Genomic DNA, 15,340 nt, shown 5'->3' with positions numbered 1-15,340 from the left:
ACATGGTTCAGGTTTCAACCCATTCCATAATAACTTCACGTTTTCCATGAAAATCATGGGAAGATCTTTATACACAGAAGGATAGGAGAACTGGTGTGGAACACACCCAACAGATTCATGTCAAAATCTCATGTAGGTCTTACTGCCATAGTCTCTGTCCTAGAGACCACAAACATACACATGGGAGATTATATAACTGTTTCTGGTTAAGATCATATCCTACACTTCCACAAAGGAACACATGCCATATTCAAGCAACAAGGGTAGTTGTTTTTTGCAGCAGTGTCACCAGAGAGAGGAGGTATTTGCTTGGAAATTACAGAAACCCCACTTCTAGCCTGTTTTGTGAAAACAAGAATGTCCTCTTCTCCATTAAATGTCATTCTCAACTTATTCCACTGCTGAATCCTTTCCTTTACTTCTCACTTGACATCAAGAATTAATGAGACAGAAGTTTAAATAAGGGAGAAGATAAAAGCCTAGCACACAAGTTATGTTTTATAGTTTTATAGGTCTAATTTTAAGTATCATTATGGGGACTGATATTATTTAAACCTCTCAACTATCACATGATCTTATAAAATTTGAAATAACCTCATAGATACAGATAAAGCTACTTGCTGCTAAAAGCACAGGCTAGACGAGCTATAAGCTAGGGCCACGTTTAGAGCAAAGCAATTAACATAGAAATGAAATTCTCTTTCACAGTCACACTGAAAACAAAGCACATAAGTAATATGAACACACATCACGCTGTCTGTGGCTCTGCATGCCATACTTTTGAATGAAATAAATTATTAAAGAAATTAATGTACCTTCATTACTTATTCTTCAGCTGCTCTGCATCCATTCTTCTAATTAAGAAAATTGCCTAGACTAAATACCGTGATTAAAATAGTGCACCATGTATCTAGAGAATACCTAATTTTTTGCAGTGCTGACTTTTTTATTTAATAGTGATACTTCAGAGATATTATGTTACTAGTGAATAAGTTTATTCCACTTGCTTTTTTACCACATCTTTTTAACTTAGATGGCAAATGACATCATCCTATTTTAAGACTCTTAATCTATTGATCAGAATTGATTTTTGGTACTCCTTTTGTATATAGAAATGCTGGAATTAAGTGTTTTCAAATATTTTTCAATGGCAGTGGTATTGATGAAACAGTACAAAAAACACAAACAATTCTGTGCTTAACTTTAAGTTATGTCATACACAAAGTATAAAACAGATCTCTGAAAAAATGTACTTACCTGGTATGTAAACAACACTTCACTTGGTGATCTACCTAATTTTCCATTGATGTTAACTTCAATTTGACCTTGCTGTGGTTCATTCATTGGTCCAACTTGACAGACAATCCTAAAAGGAAAGAATGTAAGCTTATCTGTTAGAAGTGACAGCTGCAATACCAGGGCAATGTATGTGAGCTACCACACACACTGCCAGCAAGAGCACCAACTTTGCTTTATCCTATACTATGTAATCCAGTACTGCCTCAGATTCCCAGCAAAACCACCCAAGAATAGTTTGCTTGTCTATCCAAGGGCTGGTAAACCTGAAACCTGAGCACTGTACACAGCCACTTCAGCAGTCTGTTAGTAGAAGTGCCTTCTCAGAGGACTCAAATTCAGCCCCATAAGTCAGTTGAACCTCTGCAACCTGACACAAGATTTACTGTGGTCTTTGTGATGTTAAAAAAACCCAAACCCACAAAGGAGCTCCCACCTCCTTGATGCAAACATCAGACCATCAGCTATCTTATGATTTTGTGTGTTTTAACTGCTGATAATTTTGTTGTGCATCTTGCTACCTTTCAGCTTCAAACCTTTTCACACCTATGATCAAAATCCCTTCAGAATTACTGTTCTCTGAAAATAAATTCACAGATAACACATGCAAAATCAGAGGTCAAGGAGCACTGGCCAAGAAAATGCTGCCTTAGAACTAACACTGCTGTTGAGTGATAGCTAGGATGTTTAAATTGTTATTTCAAACAGGTAAACCACAGAATAATAGCATGAAAAGGCAATAAGGATTTGACACACTTGAAAACTGGGACAAATGCTTAATGGAGAGCTGCTAATACAGTTAGATATGGAGGGATATAGCGCTCATAGCCTGCTCAGTCAGTTTCATATAGGCCACACACTATGATCACTGCTCATTTCTGTCACTCTCCCTCCAAGATTATTGCTATTCTTTAAACAGTGCATGACTTAAAAAAATCTAAAGTAGCAAAAAACCCCTCAATGACTCCAAATTTCTGGGTATAATGTACTTAAATCAGGACTTATAATAAAAGGATTGTCAAGTCCCTCTGCAAATCACTCCAGACTTTTTTTCCTGGGTACTGGCAAATGGACAAAATTCTCAGAATTCTTGCATGTCCTGGCATGTGTATGGCTGCCTGAGCCTGTTCCTCATCATCTCTCTACTGTATTCTTGGAAGTTGTATCTTCATGTCAGGCAGAAACAGGAAATGGTGCCTTTGGAGGAATTTTTACCATATGTCAAGCTAGGGAAAGCAGTCGGGGGCCGGGGCCGGGGGCTGTGGGGGAAACATCGTAGCAGGGATTTTAATTGGAAAAGTTCCCTCCCTTCCCAGCGCTGGCATTGCCTCCCTTCCCCCACATTACTAATGGAAAACTACAAAGAATGACTTCTCCAAGGCCAACAATTAAATCACCACAGAGCCAGAAAGCACCCTTAAGTGTCTTAAATCTTGCTGTGCATGGGAGCCACTGTCTCCTAAAAATACTAGCTTCTAACTGAAGAAGGATAGGGGAGCAAGACAAGGCACTTTTAATTAATTTTTTTTAAATTTAATTTTATAAAAAGAAGGTAATAATAATAAAAAAGAACAGAGGGAGATAAATACAGAAAATTAAAGATATCTATTTGAAGATTTTGACAACTTCTTTTTTTAAGCTTCCCTAGCCAGGAACATCCTTCAAAACCCACTAATTTGTTGATAAATGACATGATGCAAGTTGCATTTGTTCTCACCCATTACTACATTGCCAGAACTTAGGAAACCAGTAATGTTGCTATGATACAAGGAACCAGTCATCTCAGTTCTGGCTCCTTTCCATGTATTTAAAAATATCAAAAAGCTTTAGAAAAAGCCAAGAGGATGGGGAAATTCTTGTAAGGCTATGTCGCAACTCAGTGTAGCTTTTGCAAACACTGAAAATAAGGAATGGGGAAAGATGACTGGTTGGAAGTGCATGTAAATGCAGGAGTGCTGGCAATAAAATTGGGAAGCAGTAAGAAAAAACCAGCTATTCTTTACCTTCTTCAGTCCTAGAGGCCTGGGAAGCTTCTAAATGCCTGATCCATACATTGACTAAAGTTAAATATTTTTCAAAAGCTAAAAAAAAAATCACTTAGGTATCTTCAAAGTCACTTTCAAAACATGCCACAGAAATAGCAAAAAATTACTGTGTTACAATTTAAATTCTAGGAAGGAAAAGAAAGCCAAGGTTTCAATTGCAGCTTTCAAAAGTGAATGAAAGAAAAAGCCGTCATTACTCTTAATATTACAACTGAACCTTCCTGCAACGCTTTTCATCAGCTAATATCAAAAGGGTATTTCCCTCTTGAAATTAGAAGCTTGATATAATCTGTAGTAAACACCTAGATACCTACCTAGAAGAATTCAAGCATTCTGTTTTAATTTTTGGCACTGCTTAAGAGTGTGACAAGCAATCCACAAAACATCTACCAACCTGCTTAGGCAATTCAACATCCATGGACTTGTTGGCTTTGAGCTGAAACTTAGTCATCTACAGCTAAACCTAAACTCTGGGCTCCCTCCCTGTCCCCAGGCAAGAAACTCTGTGGCTGGACTAGACAGATTTTAAGCTTCCTCTTGTTTTCCCTACTTTCCCATAAATCTTGTATGCTTGCCTTCACTGTGGTTCAGATTTAGCAAAGTTTTAATCACTAGATGCACATGTAGATTGCCTTTAATTTAAAAACAAATAGTCTTGATATATGTGCAGTAACAGTTTATGAAAGCTTTTCAATCAAGTAAGGAAAAAACTTCAATCAGGAGCAGGATGGTAGTACACCATTGTAAATTTGTTGCTGTATTACAATCTAAAACAATTTTAAATAGAGAGTCAGACATTTTACTATGAAATATTGCATGTATATCATAGCAATAGTTATTTTTTCAAATGGTAACCTTTTGTAACCACTAGAAGATCATATTTTCTTGAAAATGCACAGAGGTTCCTTTTTTCTTCTAAAATCTTGTGAAAAGCATCCATCAATTACCTTGTGGAAACAGAGTAGAACTCCTCTTTAAAAAGACATTCCTTGTCTGCCACTGTTACATTTTTTACATCTTCTGCCTTTATTCCCAAATTAGATCCCATTATGGTCAAAAGAATTCCACCACTTAGTGGTCCAGTTTTTGGCTCAATCTGTGTTTGCATAAGGGACAGGAAAAAAAAAAAAGCAAAATTAAATACTGCAGTGACTATGTTGCTCTTCTATATTATTTAAAGCTACTTTGACTTACCAACATTTGAAATGTAGATGCTTCTTGTAGGACAAACAAAAAACAAGCTATGCAACTTTTTAATGTTAATTAATCATCTGTTAGCTCAGAACTAGTATTCAACAGCTGAAGATTTCATGTCTCCTGTGGCAGACTGTTATGTACAAAACCCTTGCCTGGTGTTTATTCTATTTTAAGTTTGCTTCCTCCACTGAAGTACTGTGATTGTGAAAAGCAAATTCATCGCACTCTTCTCACAATCCTTCCACAGAGCTTTTCCAGCATTTTGTTGTTCTGATTTTATCCCTTTAGGTTCACAGCAGAGCAGTGCACCTTTCTAACACACAGTGCCCACAATAGTGTTTTCAAAATTTCCTCCAGTCCCTTGATTTCCCTTAGTGCATCTCATGGTAGGGTGCTGCAGCATGGGCTGATGGTAACCAAGTAATTTGCAAATAAAATGAGGACAGAGAAGACCGTGCAGTTGCAGTGGAGTGCTTAGACTGGAATATGGCCCCAACAAGCACTTCAATTCAGAATATTTGCTGGGAGGCTAACCTGCTTTCCTACACAATGCTTGGAGCACCTTCAGCAAGACCTTTTCAGGCCTTCAGCTTTGGAGGGCTGCAAGTTTGCCATCAAGAAAAGTGAGGTTGCACTTCAATGCCTGCTCCATCAAAATCGGTCTCTCAGGTCTAGGCAAGCCTGAGCACAGCGATGTGGCTGCCTCTGCTGGCTGCCTGGCCACTGGCTGTCCATCTGCACTCAACCCATACACAAACTAGCTGAAACATTACTCAACTGTTTGCCTAGCTCTTTCCAAATGTTATGTTCATATCTAAAGCTAATGTAAGGTCTGAAAACCTAAAATATTTTAGTATCTTTTTTTTTCCACAATAATGTAGAAACAGGATCCCAGGTGAAAACACATTTTTTTTTAGATTTTCCTTTTTTCTCAAATCATGTTTACCTGGGCACAGATACTACACAAGTATTCTTCTCCACACACTCTGTCAGTCTTCTAGGGTATTTACCTTCCTTGGCAGACTTCAGCTGTTTAACAGCTGTTTCTTCTCAGATGTGCCCTCATGGCCAACCTTCCTCAGTGTTCTGCAGGTCTGCCAGTAGGCACATTGCACCTCTGACTGCACAGTCCCCAGGAATGCAGTGTCTCTGCCACCTTGAGCCATGGGTTTCAGACACAGCCCCTACTGAGTGAAACATCCATTCTACAACTCTCAACCTGTGTCACACAGTTACCACATTTTGTGATGGCTTGAGATGTGTTCTCATCAAACAGTGTGTCTGAGTTTTTAAGTACTGATATCACTGCTACAGCAATTTAGATTTGCCCAGTGGAAGCATGTATCACTCTTTTCTCAACAATTATGCCCAAAAAAGCAGCATTGGCTTGTTTCTGGAAAGGACATGGATTTATGACTTTCTTTGCCTTGCTGACCCACCACAGTGGACAACAACCTTCCCTGACTCTGAGTGAATGCTCCGACTGCAGAGTAAGTCAGGTGCATATTTGGCCTCTCTGACTTCTTACATTCAGTTCCTACAGCCTTGGATTTGATGCTGGTGTGGACTGAAAAATATCACTGACACCTGGAAAACACTTTGTGACACAGAGCAGAAAAAATCTGCTCCCTTATTAAATACTATTTCAAAGTCTAGCTTGAAGCCTGTAAAAGAACCTGTTATGTATTTGTAGTTCCAGGAACAGTGAACCTCTCTTACAGAATAATTTCAGGTAGAAAGGACTTTATGAGAGAAAAAGTCCATGCTAAGAATGCCAGAATCAAATGCCACGTTTTAAGCATGCACTGCTACCCTGGCTTCTGATACAGCGAGGACAAGGCTTGAGAAACAAGGAGGCTCAAAGAATCCATTCAGTCTCTTATTTTGAGTCTTTACAAATCTCTCACACACATCACTACTGACATTATTTCCTTTCAGCTATTTCAGAGGCTTGCTTAAGGAAAAAAACCTGCCTTTCAGTATGAGCTCACTCGGCTGCTTTCTCATGAAAAATATTATGCTGGTAGGGAGAGAAAAAAGCAATCTTACACCAGTGATTTCTGGAGGAGGACACGTGTCGGTGGGGGCAGCGCGACAGAGCTTTTCATAAACGCACTTGCTGGGCTTGCCATCCTCCTCACACCACACACACCTGTACTCAGGTGGGGCAGCAAGGCACAGGCTGCAGTCGCTTCGTCCGTAGGAGCAGTTGTACAGAGTCACTGAAAGATGAACAGCAAACATATTTAGATGTTTCTCTCTGTTTCAAGGATATTCAGTGTCCTTTAGGAAGGAAAAGTAACCCTCTGTATAAAGTTCAGTGGAGTCACGTGAGTGATATGTACAGTCTGTTCTCAACCCCTGAATGATGCTGAGAGAAAATTTTATTTTTTCTCTATGGAAAAACCTGACATTTATCCATGTGCAGAGTATGACTAGCCTGCAAATATATTTTTGTCACTCAGGCACTGTCAAAACATTCAAGTACAAAGTCCTTACTTTGACTAACCTCAATAACACATACAATTGTTTAAAGATTAATTCAAAAATCAGGTCCTTGGAGCATCCCAAGTCAGATATGGAAGGTATAGACTCTGCATAGATGTCAGTAGGGGTGGACACCAGTGGGCATGGGACCTCTGCCCGGTGCAGGATTAAAGGAAGACAGGTGCCTTTGTAGGCTGTTTCCAGGACATTTGGGACTTTCCATAATCATCACTCATGCCTGAACCAAATAGAAAGTTAACACTTAATAAAATGTTAACCTTTGTTCAAGTTAATACCTCTGTGTTTCTTCATGCTTCTCTATTTTCTTGCTTTTGTTTTCCCTTTTGTCTTGAACTGTCATCCTGATGTACACCTTGTTCCTTTTGTAGTGGGGTTTAGTTCTAGCTTTTCTGAGCCAAGAAATCAAATCTGATAGTTGTATCTCCCTTACTGATGAAGCAGAGACCAACTGTCCCAGACACTAAGCTTGTTTTGGCCCCCATCAATCTCTAGCATGATGCACAGTCACTGAATCAAACTAATTTTCCCAAATAGATGCAAAGCCTTGAGACATATCTCGGTGGTTCAACACTATAAGGAGAGCCTGGGCTTACAAAAAACCGTATGGATATGCACTTGAGAACTAGCCCAGAAGAAAACAGACTGAAAAGATACCACGTTTCTCTAGGGAAAGTGAGCAAGTTGCCCAGATTGCCCAGCATGGGAGTGCTGTGCCTCCCTGGACAGGTGGGATGATTATTGTAAAGAGGAAAACATCTTCCTGCCTGCTTTTCTGCTCCATTTTCCCTTCCTTCTCTCCACTCTTTGCTGCTCTGTATTTCTGGCCACACAGCCTCTCACCCTCTGCCACTGAGGCTCTGTCACTTTTTGAGTCTTGTAAATCAACTTAACTTACCAGAACAGCAGAAAGCTTTTTAGGCTTCCTCCTGTGCTCTTTCAAGAGTTAAATGTGCTTGCAGATGGGAATAGGGTATACAAGACAGAGCCTTAACATCTTCCCCTTTCCCTTCCCTTCATTAAGTCCCAAGAAACAGTAGCCTTAGTGACACTGGATTCTTTTCAAAAGAGGTTCATACTTAAAGATGCAGGAAATAAAGGAAAGTAAACAGATGTGGACAAAAGTAAATCCTTTTGAGATGCGTACAGTAAAGGCCATTAAAAGCATCTATTTAAAATGAGCTTTTACTCTCAGAGGAGCAGGGCTTTACAAAGGATACTGGCAAAACCACCCTCCAGTCAGTAGCATTTCAATACACTTGCTATCTTCCTAGATAACAGCAGCAGCAGTAGCCCTTGAAATATAATTCCAAGAGACTACCATGTCAGATTTCTAGTGAAATGAAATTAAAATGAGAATGCTAGTTTTCCATTATTTTTTCAGCAGTGGCCTTATTCTCCTGCTAGGCATGAACAATATTGCAGATGCCCAAGTCTTGGCTAGCCTCTGCCACTTGCAGGAGAACATGTAATCCCATACAGGCAGTTTTTCTCTAAATGCTGTGTGTTTAAACCCGTCAGCATTCAGTTTCACAGCTAGTCTTTAAGATAATAACAGGTTTTTTTCTTTCCCTTACAATGAAGAGTTAATGCAATGATGCAGCCTGATTTTAACCCTTTCTTACCTATAGTCAGCATATCCATTGATTTCAAGTACCTTTACAAGCACAAAACCAGCTGAAGAAAGAGGTGCATGCAAAACTAAGGGACTTTGGCATTTGTAAAAATGAATCAATGAGAAAGAGCATCCATTTGATTTAATCTCTGTCTTGAACTTCCAAGGAATTGATGAGCACAAAGCAGGAGTAGCATCATTTGCTTCATAAACTGAGCACATCAATATGAAAGGCACTGAGCAACAAACATAAACCAAGACATATTTCCTGCAGTTTGTGTGTCAGTTATCCCCTCTGTATGTTGTTTTGCGGATACAGTGCTGGGGAAAGGCACCAGACTGACAGCCCATGTATGCTGCTGTTTGCCTTGTGGACAGTGGCAAGGACAAGTTTCCTTGCTGGGAATCACTTTTATAGAAACCAGATTGCTTTCTTATGAAAGACTGCTACTGCACAGACACTTCAACAGGAAATATTGTTGAGCAAACCTTCTCCTTGGCTTCCCAAACCTTGCATTTCCCACCCAGACAACCACATGGCCACCAGGTAGAGCATGGGAATTTGTTTACTCAATTACTTCATTATCCTTCACTGGCTGGACAGGAATTCATATTCCATCCCTCAGCAAACAATGTCAGCCCTGCGAAGTCTTGATGTCCCTCACATCCAGTTGCTTAAATGCAATGAAGAAAGACATGGCCTCAAAGCATTAACTGCTCCCCTTGTTCACTGATCAGCTCATTATTTGTACCAGCAGCAAGCTACTCATTAGATTCAGACTCTTATCCATCACCTTTAGATACCAGCTGTGATATCATCGATAAAAGAACAAAGGATAAAAGGGATATATTGGATTTCACACTGTTCAGAACCCCTGATGGCTCGAGATGTAAAAATGCTATCATAACTTAGTATTCACTAAGTGTCATACAAAGAAAGGGTTCTTTCACTGGCAGGTTCAAAGGTGCTTCTCAGCAGCAGCCATACACCCAAAGCCAATTCTTTTCAAGATGAGATGCATAAAAACACATTATGCTCTGGATTTCATATGGCAAGGGAGTCTGAAAGTCAGAAAGAATTTGGATTTTAAAAAATCCCTTTTATACTAAAAAGAGACATCTGTTGATAATTTTTCAAGTTCCCTCTTGGAAGTGTTCTATATTTCAATTTGAATTATAACATTTCTTTAATAATTTAGCAACTTTTTTGTTTTGTTTTGTTTTGTTTTTAATGTTTTTTCCTGACTTGGAAAAAAGATGTTGGGATTATTTGGTTAAAATTCTGCAGTTTTAAACATGACAGCCTCTGGAATGGAAATTAAGACAGTCTGAGATTGTAATATAACCTCCCTATAAAATTTGTGCCAGGTCCTCTTTTAAGTCTTTTAACACTGCACACAGAACCATAAGGAAAATCTTCTAAAAACATAGTTCGTGCTGCCAATATGAAAGAGAACAAATTTAAATATTGTACAGTTGGAAAAATGGTCTGAAGATTTATTCTGCAGAGGAAATTACTTGGGGGACTAGGATTTTCCTGATGCTGTCCCATAATGCAAGTAACAAGAGGGTTGCCTCATGGGTTTTGCAAAATTCTGCCTTAAATGTCAGTCCAAAGACATGTAAGCTGGGTCCTAGATACTGCTCCATTGATTTTAAAGCAGTTTTCTTACCTTAGGACTAGGATTCATTGTTTCATTATTGTATGTTGAAAACAAATGAAATTTATATTCATAAAGAGATTTTTATCAGAGATCAAGTCTTTGTGCTATAATTTTAAATTTATTTTTAATAGAAATAAATTAATAGAGTAATGATCTGAAAACACTCTGAATGTTTCTGTGTTTTCTTGATTGCCAGCTAACATAGGGACTGCAGAATCTGCCTGAACTGAGACAAGCTAAGAGATGAGATTTCAGGTAAAGTCCATATGAGTGGCTGTGACAAGGATCCTCTTTCTGCTGTTAGATGAGGAAAGTATATTGAGGAAAGGAAAAGATCATTGAAAGAAAAAAATCAAAATGCTTAAGTGTTTAATTTTCATACTTAAGTATGAACTGGGAAGCTTTGCTATTAGGATTGCACTTCAGAGCAAAAGCAATCTTGAAAATTATAGAATCATAAAATCAGAATACTTTGGGTTGGAAGAGACATTTAAAGGTCACCTAGTCCAAATCTCTGCAATGAGCAGGGACATCTTCAGCTAGATCAAGAGATTTTTGAGATTTTTGAGATTGTCCTGTGTACAGCCAGCAGCTGCACTTGATGATCCTTGTGGATCCCTTCCAACTCAGGATATTCTGTAATTCTGTAACTCTGTGATTCTACACAGAGGCCCATCCAGCCTGAACCTCAATGTTTCCAGGTACAGGGCATCTACTATCTCTCTGGTATCCACAACATAGCCCTGTATTAGTCACTGTGAAGAAAACTAACTCTACTCCAGCTGAAACCAGCACAGCAACCTGTGCCAGTGTTCACCAGCCTCCTTCCTTATATCTAGTCTAAATCTACCCTCTTTCAGTGTAAAACCATTACCCCTTGTTCTATTGCAACAGTGCCTGAAAAAAATTTTGCCCTTATCCTTTTTATAAACAACCTTTAGGTACTGAAAAATTGCAACAAGGTCTCTCTGCAACATTCTCTTCTCCAGGCTGAACAACCCCAACTCCCTCAACCTTTCCTCATAGGAGAGGTGTTGCAGCCCTCTGATCATCTTTGTGGCCCTTCCTACTCTGTTCTCATTCCAACAGGTCCATGATGTCCTTCTCACGTGGCAGGCCCAGAGCTGGGTGCAGCCCTGCAGGTGGGGTCTGAGAGAGGAGCAGAGGGAGAGAATCCCCTCTTTCACCCTGCTGGCCACGCTGCTTCTGATCCAGCCCAGGACGTGACTGGGCTTTCTGGGCTGCACCCACACATTGCTGGGTCCAGCTTGTCACGCCCTGTAGGACTGCTCTCAATCCCTTCATATTCCAGCTTGTATTTGGGATTTCCCCAGCCCATGTGCAGGACCCTGCACTTGGCCTTGTTGGCCCTCATGAGGTTTGTGCAGGCCCAGCTCTGGTGCCCATTAAAGGCCCTCTGGATGCCATCCCTTCTCTCCAGCACGTCACTGCACCACACAGCTTGGTTGGTGTCCCTGGCAAACCTGCTGACAACACAGATGTTTAAAGCTTTAGTTTAACATTAATAACTTCTGATCTGTCAGATTAATTGTTTCACCCAAACCAGTAAAACATACAAACATTCTTATTAACAAAACTCCAAATTATGAAGGAATTGATTTCTGCTTACTGTAATTAATCTCCCTTTAATCCCATATTTCATACTTACCCATCAGTTTGCTGTCAATCTTGACCTTATCTGTTTTTATGGATAAATTAAGTTGTAGGGTCTCATTTGCACTATAGGAAAACTAGAAAAGATGACATAATAGAGATATTTATACCTTCATTTGACAAGATTAATTTAATGCATTTTCTACGATTCTCAATAATCAGACCTGTGAAGGTTTTAGAAACTCTCCCAACCCTTATGCCCTTTTTTCATTTTGGGCAGATACATTTATAGAAAAATGTTTTAATGAACCTAATCCTTCACAATCAGAATTTTCAAGTACCAAGGGACAGCAATATCTGAAAACTCTCTTTTCATTAATTTAATTTACATTTGGTTAGAAGTATCAAAGCAGCAAAAGTGCTGTTCAGAGGCAGTAAGTATAGCTGCTGACCCTGCTGAGTTCTCCCTTCCCACACCATCTGGCCCCATTACTTCTGTGGGCACAGCAGACTTGCACCACATGGAGGGGAAATCTCTTGCATCTTTTACAGTGCAGCCTCCTCATTTTACAGCCAAATCATAAGGTTCACATGCTCCAAAACATGAGCTTCTGCTCATGCTGAAAGAGCAGCAATGACAATTGTTGGGAAACAAGAAGAACAAATAAAAATACAAACGCTTGATAAAGCAAATGCTTTGTGCTAGGCACAGATGATGCAGAAATGCTCATTAATTCTCAAAACTAGTTAGTGAGCTTGTAAGATATAAAGTCAGCATAACATTTGTGAGTCAAACTTGGAGCTTAGAAAATAGACCATTTTTAAAATATTATTTCCTTTTGCAATAAAAAAAGTGAGAGTGAAAGAAGCATAACTACTAGGTAGCCAAGCAACAGCATATTGTTACCATTCTTACCATTCCCATTTTTATAGATACAAAATGGGAAAGATAATGAATTGGAATGTGGAGAGGGAGAGCACTGAAATTCTTGCATTTTATCATCAATGATTTCACTAGATTGCATAAAAAGTGAAGAATAAAACATTAGTGGTCTCAAATTCCTCCAGAGACAGTTCAATAATTCCATGGGTTACACAGGTAGAGAAATCAGGGAGAAAGATTGAGGGCTTTGAGGGGAGACTTCAGGAGCTCTGAGCCAAAATGGTAGCCTTTCACTACTACTGCCAAAGGAAAATCTCCATCAGAGGTGACTTTCTTTTCTGAAGGAAACACATATTACCTGTGTAATTCTGGACACATGTGGCTACGGGAACAATTTAGAAGAACTGAGCATATTTGGTAGGTGAATAATATTTTCACATTTACCTCTTTACTCACGAATGAAAATTTTCCTTCATCTGACTCATCAACAGAAGCTTCAAATTCAAATTGGCTGTTTCCAACCACAAATTTTTTATCCTGAGGATGAGAAAATTTCAGTTTAGAATTTGTATAGAATCACCAAGCACAGTAAAATATCACCAGGCGATATCCTGTTCAGCACTGGAAGTAATCAAATCCAAAGGGAGAAGGCTAACTGGTTACAGTCATCTTCTAAAGCAATGCTAGAGAGAAGCTGAGCCAGAGCAATCTGTGATTTTGCTGCACTCCTCCAACATTCATTCATGGTAGGCACACCAAGAAGTTCAAGGAAAGCAAGATCATATATAGCAGTCTGTTTTAGGGAGCAATAAGAAAAAGATGAGAGATGTGAATACTGGATGGCTTCACACATCAGATGTGTTATTAACAGAGCTGTGTGAGTTCTGCCCTTAAAGGTTTTCTCTGTAGGGATTCTGGGCAGAGCATCAATGCAAGAGTTGCATGGGAAACTGGAATGAACATCTCTCAGCTCTTCCTGCCTTTCTCCTGCCTTATCGTGACTCCAGCTGTATTTTCACAGGACAGTCTTCAATGGCAGCACTAATTTAAGGGTGTTACTACCTCCTAGACATCTTCCCCTCTCTTCTCCCTAGATCCCAAATCTATTGATTCCTGTCTTAAGTCTGTAGCACATATTGACTTTCACTGCTCTCACAAAACTCTCAGCTTGGCTGCTCTGTGATTCAAAGAACTTGGCTGGCTAAAAGCCTCATCCCATGACATTGTTTCTGTGCTGGGTCATTCTCCTGCCCATTCGACAGACATGCAAACAGTTTTGCCAGAAGAATATTAGAAAGAAGTGAGTAGCAAGGATATTTTCATACACTAATGTTGGTAAAGACTTAGGAAATCACAACTGACTTGGGGACAAGTCAACCTTCACCTTTAGAGAATCACAAAATAGTTTGGGTTGGAAGGGACTTTCAAGATCATTTAGTCCAACAGTCCTGACATAGGCAGGAACACCTTTCCTTAGACCAGGTTGTTTGAAGCCCCATACAACTTGGCTTTGAACATTTCTAGGGATGGGGTACACACAAGTTTCTTGGGTAACCTGTTCCAGTCTCTCACCATCCTCATTGCAAGAGACTTCTTCCTTATCTCTATAAAACTACCCTTTCTCACTTTAGAAAATGTTGCCCTTTTCTCTGACCCTACAGACCCTGGTAAAATGTCTCTCTCCATCATTCTTATAAGCCCTCTTAATATATTGAAAGTCCACAAAAATGTTGCTCAGGAGCCTCCTCGAGGCTGGACCACCTCAACTCTGTCAGCTTTTCTTCAGAGGAGATGAACTCCAGCTCTCACCTTCTCCCTGATCATTTCCATGTCTCTTCTCTGGACCTACTCCAACAGGTCCACCTCTTTCTTGCACTGAGAGCCCCAGAGTTGGATGCAATACTCCAGCTGAAGTTTCAGGAGAGTGGACTGGAGGAAGATAGATCACCTCCCTTGACCTGTTGGCCACACTTCTTTTGATGCAGCCCAGGACACTATTGGTTCTGGGCTGCAAGTGCACATTTCCAGCTCACATCTAATGTTTCATTCTCAAGTCCTTCTCCACAAGGCTACTCTCAATCCATTCAACCCCCACTCTGCATTGACCCAGGTGCAGGACCTTCTCAGTGGCCTTGCTGAACTTCTTGAGAACTTCACTGTGGATGTAAAGAACTAGTCCCTGGTTTTGACCAGAGCCATCTGCGTCTGGAGTGCATCTGGCAAAAACATAATGGTTACTGGATTCCTCTTTTCTGCTCCAAAGGTTAAGTACATTGTCTCCTGCTATCATCTAAGTCTTGTGTATGAGCATCTTATCCTTTTTATTTGTAGCAACCTCTTCAGTGTCAGAAACACAGGTACCTTCTGGTACCTAGGTTTTATCTAATAATCTGGTACACTAGGTTTATCTAATTAATGCAGTGGAAAGCTTTCCTACAGCACCTTCACTGTGACAGGTTGGGCAGTGAACATGAGCCCACCAAGGTTTGGGGCTGAGGAGGACAACATGTATCTGGACAAC

General features: G+C 39.9%; 1 protein-coding gene across 9 annotated transcripts in view; it reads right to left on the bottom strand.

Moving 5' to 3' along the window:
- The window catches only part of PLXNB2 (plexin B2), a 251,654-nt gene that overhangs the window by 44,786 nt on the left and 191,528 nt on the right, over positions 1-15,340 (bottom strand). For all 9 annotated transcript variants that reach the window (XM_071423798.1, XM_071423794.1, XM_071423795.1 and 6 more), the window contains 5 exons: positions 13,264-13,356; positions 11,992-12,073; positions 6,588-6,760; positions 4,289-4,437; positions 1,258-1,366 (listed from right to left, as the gene is read on the bottom strand). In XM_071423798.1, coding sequence (XP_071279899.1) covers positions 1,258-1,366; positions 4,289-4,437; positions 6,588-6,760; positions 11,992-12,073; positions 13,264-13,356 — 606 coding nt within the window. The remainder of the gene's footprint in view (positions 1-1,257; positions 1,367-4,288; positions 4,438-6,587; positions 6,761-11,991; positions 12,074-13,263; positions 13,357-15,340) is intronic.

The sequence above is a fragment of the Agelaius tricolor genome, unplaced genomic scaffold, assembly GCF_023055355.1.
Source record: "Agelaius tricolor isolate 1412-34295 unplaced genomic scaffold, bAgeTri1.0.p SCAF_3, whole genome shotgun sequence".
NCBI classification, from domain to species: Eukaryota; Metazoa; Chordata; class Aves; order Passeriformes; family Icteridae; genus Agelaius; species Agelaius tricolor.
This window is presented reverse-complemented; position numbering and strand designations above follow the sequence as displayed.